Consider the following 12,343-nt stretch of genomic DNA (forward strand, 5'->3'; position numbering starts at 1 on the left):
GAGTTAGGATTTGAGCCCACCAATTCTCTCTAACCGTCAGATCCGATCTCCCGGTCGCCGGCGGCGACATGGACTTGCCGGCGAGCCGCGGCCGGTGGCGCAGGCGGAGCGCCCGGTCGCACCTGCCCGTTGTCGTGGCCGTCCTCGTACTCCTCCCGACCTTGCTACTCTTCTCATCCGCCTACTCCACCATGCTCCGCGCCCTCCTCCCCTTCACCTCCTCCGCCTCCGGGGGCGGTGGCGTGCCCCAGTGCGGGGGCTCGGCGGAGCTCGAGGGAGAGAGGTTCCTGTGGTACGCACCACATAGCGGGTTCAGCAACCAGGTGGGCGAGCTCCGGAACGCCGCGGTGGCCGCCGCGCTGCTGAACCGCACTCTCGTCGTGCCCCCCGTGCTCGACCACCACGCCGTCGTCCTCGGGAGCTGCCCCAAGTTCAGGGTCACCGACCCAGCATCGCTGCGCGCCGCTGTCTGGGATCACGCCATGCAGCTCCTCCGGGAGGGGAGGTAATGGCCACACCTGGCATTCAATTTTGCCGGGTTTGATTGGTCTTTGGTGTAGCAGAAGTTGCCTGGATTCGAATGCGTTCTACACCTTTTGCTTGTAGCTTGCTTATTGTGGAATTATCAAATGATTGCAGTAGTTTGGAACATTGTGGCAATCACAAAGTAGTAAATCAGAACCCCATAAGATGTTTGACAATGCCTGCATGTCTGCAACACAATGAAGAGGGCAGCAGCATCTTCTTTGCTAGTGCTCTGCTCGACTGTTTTAAGGATTGTAGATAACATTGCATTAGTCAGTTTCCTTATTGATGGAAATATGGCGAAATTATTTACCGTAGGAAGATATAGAGAAGCATTCTATGTTGCACAGCTAGAGTACCCACTTTCACATTGTGTATAATAGATTGCTGAATTCATTGTGGACTGTGCACATGATAATTAGTTACTAATACTAATCTGTTTAACTTCCAGGTATGTTTCGATGGGCGACATAGTTGATCTGTCCCCAATCAAATCCATGGTTAGGACGATTGACTTCAGGGTTTTTGTCTCGCTGTGGTGTGGTGTAGACATGAGGAAGACTTGCTTTTCTGGGTTGTGCTGTGCTGTTTCTGGTGGTAGCTCTATGCCAGCTGACTACAATAGATGCCGAGCTTTGCTGTCTGGTCGAGGAGGCAGTGAAAAAGGCTGTGTGTATCCCGTACAAGATGATTGTAGAACAACGGTCTGGATGTATCAGCAGAACAATGATGGGGCCTTGGATCAATTTCAACCAGATGAAGAGTTGAAAAGGAGGAAGAATATCTCATATGTTCGGAGGCGCAGAGATATATACAATGTTTTAGGGCCTGGTTCACAAGCTGAGGATGCTACCTTGTTGGCATTTGGGTCACTGTTCTCAGGACCCTACAAGGGGTCAGAGTCTTATTTTGATATCCATGAGTCTCTAAAAGATCAAAGAATACAGAGTTTACTAGAGAAGATTGAGTTTCTTCCTTTTTCCCCAGAGATCATGGCTGCAGGTAGAGAGTTCGCTAAGAACAAGATCAAGGGTCCTTTTCTTTGTGCTCAACTAAGATTGCTAGACGGTCAATTCAAAAATCACTGGAAAGCCACATTTTCTGCGCTCAAAGAGAAGTTGAAAGCTGTTGAGTTGGAAATGAAGAGAAACAAGAATAGTGGTCCCGTTCACATGTTCATCATGACCGATCTTCCACCAGCAAACTGGACCAAAACCTATCTTGCAAATGTTGAAAAAGGTGAGCGATACAAATTGTACACCCTGAAGGAAAGCGATGAATTAGTAGTGCAGACTGCACAAAGGCTTATGGCTGCAGAACATGGTGTACGGTCTGGATTCCTTCCAAAAACCATAGAGAACAGGAAGAAGGATTGTGACCCTGTTCAACTACCAGAAATTCTGTTGTATGTTGAAGAATCTGTTTGTAGCTGCGCATCACTAGGATTTGTTGGGACAGCTGGCTCTACCATAGCAGGAAGCATAGAAACAATGAGAAAGAACAACGTCTGCAAATGGTAGGAAAACAACATCCTTTGAGTAGCTGCCTGAACCTAACCAGTGCTGATTGATGTGTTATAGCATTCTAGGAGCCAATATGATATAGAGGGCTGAAGCATTGGACGTTTTGCACACACCAGTGCAAGCATGAGGCTGCAAGATCTGGTTTCGCTGTCAGGGTAGGATTGACTGTATAATGAACAGTTGAACATTGACTGTATAATGAACAGTTGAACCAATTTTTCCCCCCTAACTGTATATAGCTAGAAAGATCAGGTTCGTTGGTGTTGACGCATGGCTATAATTTCCAGATCAATTCTCAAGTGACAAGTTCAGAAATGAGGTACTTGGAGTCGAGCACTGTAGCATCAGATGGATCTTTCACCACGCCAGAACTTGCAGTATCTGGCTGGAGCTATGCCATAGAACCTGTCGGTATCACAAAGGATAATGCATTGACAAAAGTTGGACTGATGGAGCAGATAAACACCACAGCAGATGCCAGTGACTTCCTCTGGTACTCAACAAGGTACATTTGCATGCCATCTTGTAATTATGCATATAGTAGAGTGCACTGACAAAAGAATACTCACAATTTGTGATATTGATGTAACCTGTGCAGCATTACTGTTAAAGGTGATGAACCTTATCTAAATGGCAGCCAATCCAATCTGCTTGTAAGCTCACTTGGGCATGTTCTTCAGGTCTACGTCAATGGTAAAATAGCAGGTACTGCCAGAGATGATAGCACAAATTCCAGCTGATTTCCAAGATTATTGGTCTTTCATACATAAATCATATTTGTGTTCTGAAATATAAGTGTCTAAATCTTACCAGGAAGCGCTCAAGGTAGTGCTAGCAGCTCACTCATCTCCTGGCAGAAACCAATTACACTAGTACCTGGAAAGAACAAAATAGATCTTCTGAGTGCAACAGTTGGGCTGTCGGTAATTATCTTTCACTTTACAAAAAGACGCGAGATGAAATATTCTATTCCATTTTGCAATATTTGGTTTGGTGTAACAGTTTTATGAAATCCATTTATTTTTTACGTCTCTGTTCGTACAGAATTATGGTGCATTCTTTGACCTGGTAGGTGCCGGAATTACTGGGCCAGTAAAGCTGAGTGGACCAAACGGCGCACTCGATCTGTCTTCAGCACAATGGACATACCAGGTAGACTTAACTTTACTTCAAGCTCAATTAGACCAAAGTGTAGTACGATTCACATTTATTATCATAATTTGATACTTCAGATTGGACTCAGAGAAGATTTGCACCTGTATGATCCTTCAGAGGCCTCACCAGAATGGGTCTCATCCAATGCTTATCCAATCAATCAACCACTGATTTGGTACAAGGTCAGTATGATCATCTGACCATGAAACCCATATATGACATTTAAATGGACCCAGAGTGGGCTCAAAGACAAGATATATACATTATATTCGTTTGGCTAATCCATTTCCTTGAGTTGTTTCCTTGGGTCGATGCACTAACTGCAGTTCTCCAAACACAGACAAAATTCACAGCCCCTGCAGGTGATGATCCTGTTGCCATTGACTTCACGGGATTGGGGAAAGGCGAAGCCTGGGTGAATGGCCAGAGCATTGGTCGATACTGGCCAACAAATATAGCTCCACAGAGCGGCTGTGTTAACTCATGCAACTATAGAGGATCCTACACTTCGAGCAAATGCCTCAAGAAGTGTGGGCAGCCATCACAGACTTTGTAAGACTTCCACAGTCCCGTACAAAATCCTCTAATATTTTTCAACAATCCTTTTTGTTCACAACATGAAGAACCAGTTCCAGTATCTCATCTATGTTGATTTTATACGTTCTCCTCTGAAGATCCTTCTGGGAAAAATTAACATATAGGTCTTAATAGCAATTCGCTTTTCTGAAGATTTAAACACAACTAGATCTTTCAGTACTGAAACTATGACACATATAGGCATGTGGCTTCAAAGTTGCAGTACTAATGCATATTGTGATTCTGAGCACTCTAGCCATGTGTTCTGATGCACAACAATATATAGCAGCTGCAAGAACTGAATGAGTATGGACTTATTGGATTTCTTACCTTGTTAAATAGGTACCACGTTCCCCGATTGTTTCTCCAACCAGGCAGCAATGACATAGTCCTTTTCGAGCAGTTCGGTGGTGACCCAAGCAAGATATCCTTTGTGACAAGGCAGACAGGAAGTGTATGCGCACAAGTGTCAGAAGCGCATCCAGCCCAAATTGATAGCTGGATTTCTTCTCAACAGAAGATGCAGAGATCTGGACCTGCACTTCGCCTGGAATGCCCGAAAGAAGGTCAGGTCATCAGCAGCATCAAGTTTGCAAGCTTCGGGACACCAAGCGGCACATGTGGGAGTTACAGCCATGGCGAATGCAGCAGCACTCAGGCTCTCTCAGTTGTTCAGGAGGTAACTACAAGCTAATCCATTATCGTCTCTTGATATGTCAACTGATTATTATGTTTTGCTGATATTGTTACTGGGATCTCTGTAGGCCTGTATTGGGGTGAGCAGCTGCAGTGTTCCAGTGTCATCAAATTACTTTGGAAATCCATGCACAGGGGTCACAAAAAGCCTTGCGGTTGAAGCTGCATGTTCATGACATGTCTGATAAATATTTGTTTGTAGGAAGCAAAATCAATTGGAGAAGGTGAAACCTTCTCTGTGTAGGCAAGCAGGCAAAAAGGAATAAATGTTCCCATGCTGGTCAAAAGGAATAAATATTCCCTACATTGCTACATCCAAGCTATTAGATAGAACGCTTAGAAAGGGGGTTACTCTTGTTAAGATGATGAATTCATCCATGACAATGAAGGTGATCTTTTTGTAATCCTTGTTAAAAAAAGAACTTTTTATTTCAATCAAATTTAATTACACTTCGGGGGAAAAAGTTTGAACTACACTTCTCAGTAACTTGTCAGTTTTGACATACCAAAAGTACACACCTGGAATCCTGAAGACTGACTGACTAAGCAATTAGTACAGTCTGCTGGTAATTGGTTATGTGCTGCAGAAGCAGAAATGAAAATGGAAGGCATTATCAGACCTCAATGACATATACCTTACTATAACTACAAGGTTCCCACGATGTTTGTGGCATAGTGTTTCATGTCACCGTACTTTGCTTCAACCTCTTAAAAGTGACTTACCTCTAGTACAGATCTCACGATTGTTTGGAATGGAAAGATTGTTTGACAAATTGATGAAGCACATTTAGCGGGGCATGCAACATGCTGATCATCCTCCAAAACTCCATGATAAAAGAACATAAATTGACACTAGGTTCAGATTTGCAATGGAATTTCCGAAAATTCCGAAAGGAACCAACAATGGGTCAAGGACATCGTGATACATCAACTTGTATACATTCTCCAGTCTGCACTGATCTAGAGCAAACCATCAAGAATCAAGGGCAATAGTTTAAATCAAACATGAAAAGAGTTAATATTACCCAGAAACGGATCAAGAGTGGTATCTGGGCAAGTATTGCCTCACAGCTTGTTAAAAAGAAGCAATTAGCTACAAGCAATAATAGGACATGTAACCTGATGATCTTGAGCCTTCCTTTATCAGTAACAGAGAGCACTAGAATCCCATCCCGAACAATAACAGTAAGCAAGCTGCCTCTTTTGGTAATCATAGATGTAGCAAAAAGAAAAATACATGATCTCTCACAATTATATCAGAAAAAATATATTACCAAGAAAAAGAAAGAGAAGCCAGTTAACTTATGTAGCACGACAACATATTATTAATATTTTTTTATTTCCCATGTACAAGTCAGGCTCGATAGATGGCCGATGCACATGACATGATGCACCTAAACCGCAATGAACACGAGGCAAGATATGCATGCAGCCAAAGTATATCATCAATCAACAGCTGAACCCAGAAATGTCAGTATAATCTTGCAACCAAAGGCATCTCACTTACAAATTGCTAACTACTCCCTCCCTCCCAAAATTAATGTTGTTTTAGCATTCAAATTTTGTCCCACAAAGAGTGTTGTTTTAGCTTGTAATGAGATCCATCTAATTAAAACAATACAAATACCAAGAAAACATTGTATAGGAAAATGTATAGAGCCAATCAAATACTTAGGTCAATTTCAGTGGGAGTGTTATAGGAGTATCATGGACATTAAATTTGCTAATATGTACCAATAGTATGAGGAGAGAGGAGTATCATGAAATGTGAGAGGAGTGTCATCACCATGACACTCCACTGACACAATTCTCAAATTTCAGTCTTGATAACTGTGTCGATGACACTCCCACTAAGACTGACCTTAGTAGATGTTACTTTTCTAGTTCCAATGCATATGCATTCATTGAGGGTCCAGAAAACCAAATAAATAACACGATTTTCAATCGCAGTAACAAAGTCATTTCTTAGGATGAGTAGTGTCTGAAATTTTCTAAAACAACACTTATTTTGGGACTGAGGGAGTAGATGATAATATGGGTTATTCACTTTTTATCATATGCACAAGATAATATGCATCCAGCCTGCTACAACTGCCAAAAGAGGGAACATGGTACAATAGAGCTAACAACAGTCAAGGTCGATCTGCAATACTAGAACCTAGCTGTTTAGTTGTCTGCCTGCTCTAAGAACGTACATGATACCATTTTGAGCTATGTAATTTTCTCTCAGTTCTGTAGTCTTACATTTAATTTCCTGTCCGTAGAGTATCCTACCTCACACTTCTCTGACTTCTGAATGACAATGATAGCTTCTGAAAATAAAATACTGGAACTAGATATCATTCTACTAGTTTCTAATTGTATATGCATGTCGTTGTTTGGGTAAGGATCCTGGTCTGGTGCATCGATTTTGGCGCCAGGTCGCTTCACTATTTGAACTGGGAAAGCATGCCACTGTCCCCGTGTGCAAGTCTGAAACTCTGTACTGAAGCAGTCGCGGCGCTGGGCGTTATCTGTGCATCTGGAGCGGCGCTCCTGGCCGCAGCAGAGGAAGGCCATGCCGCGGCCGAGGTTGTCGACGATTCGACGTCCGTGTAGCGTGTTGCGTGAAAACTTGCGAATGTTAGGCAGAAATGTGCTCCTCTTTTTGCAGTCTCGTTCTGTTCATCTTTGTGTGCTGTGCCAAAATGATTCTGTGTTTTCATCTCTCCGTCCTCGAGTTTTCGTGCTTTCTGTATTGTAGACAGTGATAGCTTCTGAAAATATGCTGGAATCAGTTTTCTTGTGTCCCTTTGACTCTTTCATGTTTCATCACCACCTCTCGTTTCAGTTTACATCTAGAAACCATCCGGATCCAACAGTAATTTATCAAAACATGTCAAAGGTCAGGCTAACAAGAGTGGTAGCATCACATGATGGATTCATTCGCCAAGAAAATCTGATAGAATTTTATGAAGTCTCACAGCACCTCACAATATAGACAGACAGCATATACTGTTTCACATGATTGATGGACGGATTCATCCACCAAGACAATCTGATATTTTTTTTAAAAAAATCTCACAGTACCTGACAATTGTCAACATAAACTGTTTAGCAGAGTGCATACCAGAGCAACATTATCATGCACAAAACTCCGAATATGGCAATGCAGAACCAGAGGTCACGGCTAACACTTGCATTCTCCTACAACCTTTGGCTGTCAGGTATCAGCACGATGGAGCCGGATGTTCTACGGGCCTCGAGATCCTTGTGCGCGCGGGCAGCCTCCGACAGCAGGTACACGTGGTTGGGGTGCACCTGCAGCACTCCGGCCATGATGCTGGCAAAGACTTCACTGGCAGCCTGCAGCAATTCGTCGTGGTTGGTGGTGTAGTGCATCAGTCCTGGTCTGCCCAGGATCAACGATTTTGGCGCGAGATCGCTCAACCAGACAGGGTCTGGCCTGCTACCCGAAGACTGGCCGTAGGAGATCATGCAGCCACGCGACATCAAGCACGCCAATGATCCCTGCTCAACAAAGTGCGGAGCCTGATTAGTACCTGAGGATTTCATAAGAAACAACTCATTTCCTGCAGGAACTGAAATCTTGTGTTCCAAAGGGAGCATTAATTGCTTTTAGCATCAGCAAAAATGCAACAAACAACTCCGCTAGTCCGCTTCATGTAAAACAAAGTTGATAGTTCATTGTTCAATTGAGATTCCATAGCAAGGCTCCATCAAGAACGGCAAAAGGGAAACACTACAAGAGGGTCTACTCTGCACCTGGAATGTGTCCTTCCCGACGGCATCGTAGACAACATGAACACCTTCGCCTGACGTTATCTCAGCAACCCGGGTAACAAAGTCCTCCTTCGTGTACACTATCACATGCCGGCATCCATTTTGGGTTGCTTGGCCGACCTTCTCTTCAGTTGAAACAGTGCCAATGACAGTGGTGCCAAGGGCATTTGCCCACTGGCAGAGGAGAGAGCCGACTCCACCAGCAGCAGCATGGACTAGAACAGTGTGGCCTCTCTGGACCTGCAAAAAATGAGCAAAATGGATCTCTCTAAGCTGCATTCTTTTTTTTCCCTTTTCAGAAAGCTTGTAGCAAAATAGAATTTTTTTAGATGTCTATATTTCTGCATAGCATAATACAAGAGAGTTAAGACTTCTATGAAAGAAAAAGGCAATTAACCTTAAAGGCTTGTCGCACAAGGACATATGCAGTCATTCCCTTCAGTAAAACAGATGCTGCGGTTTTGTAGTCTATTGCAGGGGGTATAGGAATGGCCACACTTGCCGGGATGATTTGTTCTTCAGCATAAGAACCCATTGGATTATCAGCATAGCCGACAACATCACCGACTTTGAAACTAGTAACATCAGGACCCACGGCAGACACAACACCAACTGCTTCCTTGCCTGGATGAACAGTGTCCATGTTTCAAGAAGGTAAGCATACTGATCAGGAATATTAGTTGGTCAGTCACAAGTTACCGTATGCAGGTACTTCAAACAACTCAAGGAGCATAAATATTTATCTTACTAGGCCTGAGTTAATCTGCAACTGGTAATTGGCACCTGTGAAGTGAGAAATCCTAGATAGGAACTACAGGGGTTTAACTGGGATCATTCTGTGATAAAAGATAATCCCAGTTAGTGAAGAGTAAGAGAAGTTTTACTACTAACTCAGGTCAGGTGCCATCTTAAAGAATGAATAAAAAAGGTATCGTGAAATTAATTTCTGTAGAAAAAATGATGAGATATGCAGACGTACATAACCTTTTATATTGTGATTTTTGTTACGGAATATTATATTGCACTGTGCCTATCAAAAACACCTTCCTCATTGTGATCATACTCTAATCTTATGCTGATCAATAACACATGTACTAGGCATGTGAAGCAGCATGTGTTCTGTATATCACTTTTTTTTAAAAAAAGAAAGAAATAAACTTTGAATTGAATGACATGTGTGCCCTACTGCCCTGTAAAAAAGAGCTGAAAACATCCAACCGCACCGATCTGACTTTTGTATGGATCCACTAAATTAGTGACAAGCTAATAGTAAAATCTCTACCAGGAATAAATGGAAGAGGAGCTCGATGTAATCCGGTACGGTAATATATATCGACATAGTTGACTCCGATGGCCTTGTTCTTGATCCGGATTTCTCCTTCTTTGGGATCCCCAATCTCAACGTCTTCCCAACTAAGTACCTATTAGTTCACCAAGAGAAAAACTTTTAAATCTCAAATATTCAATTACACAAGGATCTGGGATGAGAATGGCAGGAGACAGGAACAAAATGGTGCGTCTTTTAGCAGAACACTTACTTCTGGACCACCGAGCTCGTGGACTTTTATTGCCTTGACCCACATCCCTGGAGACACTCACAGAGCTAACACAGTCTCATGTGCTTGAACAGAACTCCGAGACTTGGTGCGGTGATTTTGTATCAGTGTAATTCCATGTGATAAGTTGGTAAACACTCCAATACTCAGGAAAAGGATAGGCATGCCAATAATAAGAATCTGGCATATTGTGTAATGTATACCACTTTTATTGTTTCATGAAACTACTATACGAATAACTTATTTTATGGTACGGAACTTCCTTCTGATACAATTTGCATGAATCTGATTTAAATTCTTCTTGGTACAGCTTCAGCCCAGTAATTTTGTAAGATGATGACAATGAGTGGCAGAATTGCTCAGCACAATATTCCAGCACTTATACGACTGGCTACTGTTCAATGCAGGAAAACAAGGAAAAAGTCTACATCACCCCCTCACCTATAGGGGGTGGACTACATAATCCCCCAAACTATAAAACGGTCTATATCACCCCCTGAACTTTCCAAAACCGGTCAATTTACCCCCTAAAGCAGTTTTGAAAAATTATAATAAATCACAGAAAAATCATAAAATGGAAAATTCAATTGTGTTAGACTCCAAATGAGTAGATCTACACATGGAACATATAATATGATATGCTTTAGTATATTTTTTTGCTGTAGCTTTAGATATATGCTTTTCTTCATAGCTGTAAAAAAATGTATTAAAGCATATCATATTATATGTTCACAGTGTAGATCTACTCATTTGGAGTCCAACAGAATTGATTTTTTTATTTTATGATTTTTCTGTGATTTACTATAATTTTTTAAAACTGCTTTAGGGGGTAATTTGATCGGTTTCGAAAAGTTCAGGGGTGATATAGACCGTTTCATAGGTTGGGGGGTTATGTATTCCACCCCCCATAGGTTAGGGGGTGATATAGACTTTTTCCGGAAAACAATGGCACGATAATGATTTCAAAGAAACCACCTTTCTCAAGTGACATATGTTAACTAGAGTTTTATGCCCTGAGAAAGCAAGATGCTGAAATGATAGTCATATATTCAAATACACTTGTAATTAAAAATACTTAAACTTATGAAGGTAAGCATTGGACTGAAAGTCATCTGTGCTCTTGCTTATGTGTAAAACAATTGAGAAGTTGTCTGAAATTACTACGATAGTAGCTAAAATGTTAACACAAGAAAGCAAGCATTACTATATGCCATATAACCATCTTTCCGACTAAGAACCATCAGGATTATCTGATGTCAAGGTCGCTTGCAGGCATGCGCATCGTACACACCTAAGAAACAGTGGGTCACAATTGGTGTTCCGAACTGACATGGATGACAAAAAATTAGCCAATTCAAATATTAGCCTATCACACTGTCACTTTGTGATTGATATAGTTTGTTTCACAACCGAAGTGGTGAAACAAGGTGTAAATCCAATTTTTGAGCAGCATACACAGTAATTGCATGGTTTTGCTGTAGAAAAAACCTAAATAGTTACCATCTGACTGTCCAAATAGCCATCAATTTGTAACTCAAGCATTCAACCAACATGGGGGATACAACGTTAGATGGTTTGTGCCCATACCCAAGTTATCACCAATGGATGCATGCTTCTGATCAGGGCATCCTCTTCAGACCAGTTCTTACAATGTAACTTGGACAGCACACGCTAAAACTCCACCAGGAAACACCCAGAGACCGGGTCACCGGGCCAGTGTGCTCTGAAACTGAGCGGCTCTCAGCATCCGTCTCTATCGAGGATTCGAGGTGGTGGATATGCCGCGAGGAGACGAGATAGTAGATAGCCGAGGTGAAATGTCAGCGCAGCAGGAAAGTACATTACCCATTCCATGATTCAACAGTTGGATGCTTGACAAATCGATGGAATCGATGGAAAGGGGATGAGGGCTGACCAGATCGTCGCCCTGCTCTCCGCCTCGGATGCTTGAGTAGAAGGCCTACTGAGGCAAACGGGACTCAGTGGCAGCGGAGACCTTTGAGGCGTCCGTCCCGCCGGCGTCCTCGCGCCTCTCGCCGCTGCATCCGCCGAAGCCGGCGACCGGAGTAGCTGTGGCGTCCAATCGCGACACACATATTGTGGGAAACCCCCTCCATATAGTGCAATTTATAAAAAACCTCCTACTGTATTTGTGGACCTACATTTTGCAAATTAAACCCCTCTTTCTCTCACACACACATGACTCATGGCAGATTGGTAGTAGGGTTACCCGCACAAACGTTTGGAGATCCACAAATAAACACAATTTATTCGATAATACTCCCTCCGTTCTAAACTGTAGGCTGTTTGATTTTTTCAACTCTAAATTTGACCACTCATCTTATTCAAAAAATTTGTGCAAATATAGTTAAATTTAAGTCATTTTTAAAGAATTTGTATGGATAAAGCAAGCCACAACAAAACAATGATATCTTGCACAAATTTTTGAATAAGACGAGTGGTCAAACTTTTGAGGTAAAAAAGTCGAACAAACTATAATTTGGAACGGAGTAAGTACAACAGGACAAA

General features: G+C 42.3%; 3 protein-coding genes and 1 long non-coding RNA gene across 12 annotated transcripts; 2 read left to right on the forward strand and 2 right to left on the reverse strand.

Annotated features, from left to right (window-relative positions):
• Position 1: 1 nt before the first annotated feature.
• LOC120651678 (O-fucosyltransferase 30-like) lies at positions 2–2,277 on the forward strand. The gene is made up of 2 exons (XM_039929249.1): positions 2–505; positions 977–2,277. Exons 1-2 carry the CDS (start codon positions 69–71, stop codon positions 2,043–2,045), a joined length of 1,506 nt encoding a protein of 501 aa, XP_039785183.1. The 5' UTR covers positions 2–68; the 3' UTR covers positions 2,046–2,277.
• On the forward strand, positions 2,128–4,933 carry LOC120651679 (beta-galactosidase 6-like). The gene is made up of 8 exons (XM_039929250.1): positions 2,128–2,553; positions 2,647–2,753; positions 2,862–2,971; positions 3,093–3,200; positions 3,281–3,385; positions 3,544–3,755; positions 4,122–4,458; positions 4,544–4,933. Exons 1-8 carry the CDS (start codon positions 2,363–2,365, stop codon positions 4,649–4,651), a joined length of 1,278 nt encoding a protein of 425 aa, XP_039785184.1. The 5' UTR covers positions 2,128–2,362; the 3' UTR covers positions 4,652–4,933.
• Positions 2,499–4,261, reverse strand: LOC120651680. The gene is made up of 4 exons (XR_005666278.1): positions 4,110–4,261; positions 3,305–3,883; positions 2,859–2,924; positions 2,499–2,756 (listed from the first exon to the last, which is right to left on the reverse strand). It is a non-coding gene; the product is annotated as an uncharacterized LOC120651680 (long non-coding RNA).
• Positions 4,934–7,403: 2,470 nt separating the features above from the next.
• Positions 7,404–11,916, reverse strand: LOC120651681 (quinone oxidoreductase-like). 9 transcript variants are annotated; one of them, XM_039929256.1, is made up of 7 exons: positions 11,730–11,916; positions 11,402–11,567; positions 9,797–9,843; positions 9,541–9,679; positions 8,656–8,882; positions 8,241–8,498; positions 7,468–7,985 (listed from the first exon to the last, which is right to left on the reverse strand). In XM_039929256.1, the coding sequence occupies exons 3-7, from the start codon at positions 9,839–9,841 to the stop codon at positions 7,662–7,664; spliced, it is 993 nt and encodes a 330-aa protein (XP_039785190.1). In that variant the 5' UTR covers positions 9,842–9,843; positions 11,402–11,567; positions 11,730–11,916; the 3' UTR covers positions 7,468–7,661. The 9 variants fall into 9 exon arrangements, with proteins under 9 accessions (XP_039785193.1, XP_039785190.1, XP_039785188.1 ...); XM_039929254.1 differs by having other exon boundaries at positions 9,797–9,861; XM_039929252.1 differs by having other exon boundaries at positions 9,797–9,898.
• Between the last annotated feature and the right edge of the window lie 427 nt (positions 11,917–12,343).

The sequence above is a fragment of the Panicum virgatum genome, chromosome 9K, assembly GCF_016808335.1.
Source record: "Panicum virgatum strain AP13 chromosome 9K, P.virgatum_v5, whole genome shotgun sequence".
Lineage (NCBI taxonomy): Eukaryota > Viridiplantae > Streptophyta > Magnoliopsida > Poales > Poaceae > Panicum > Panicum virgatum.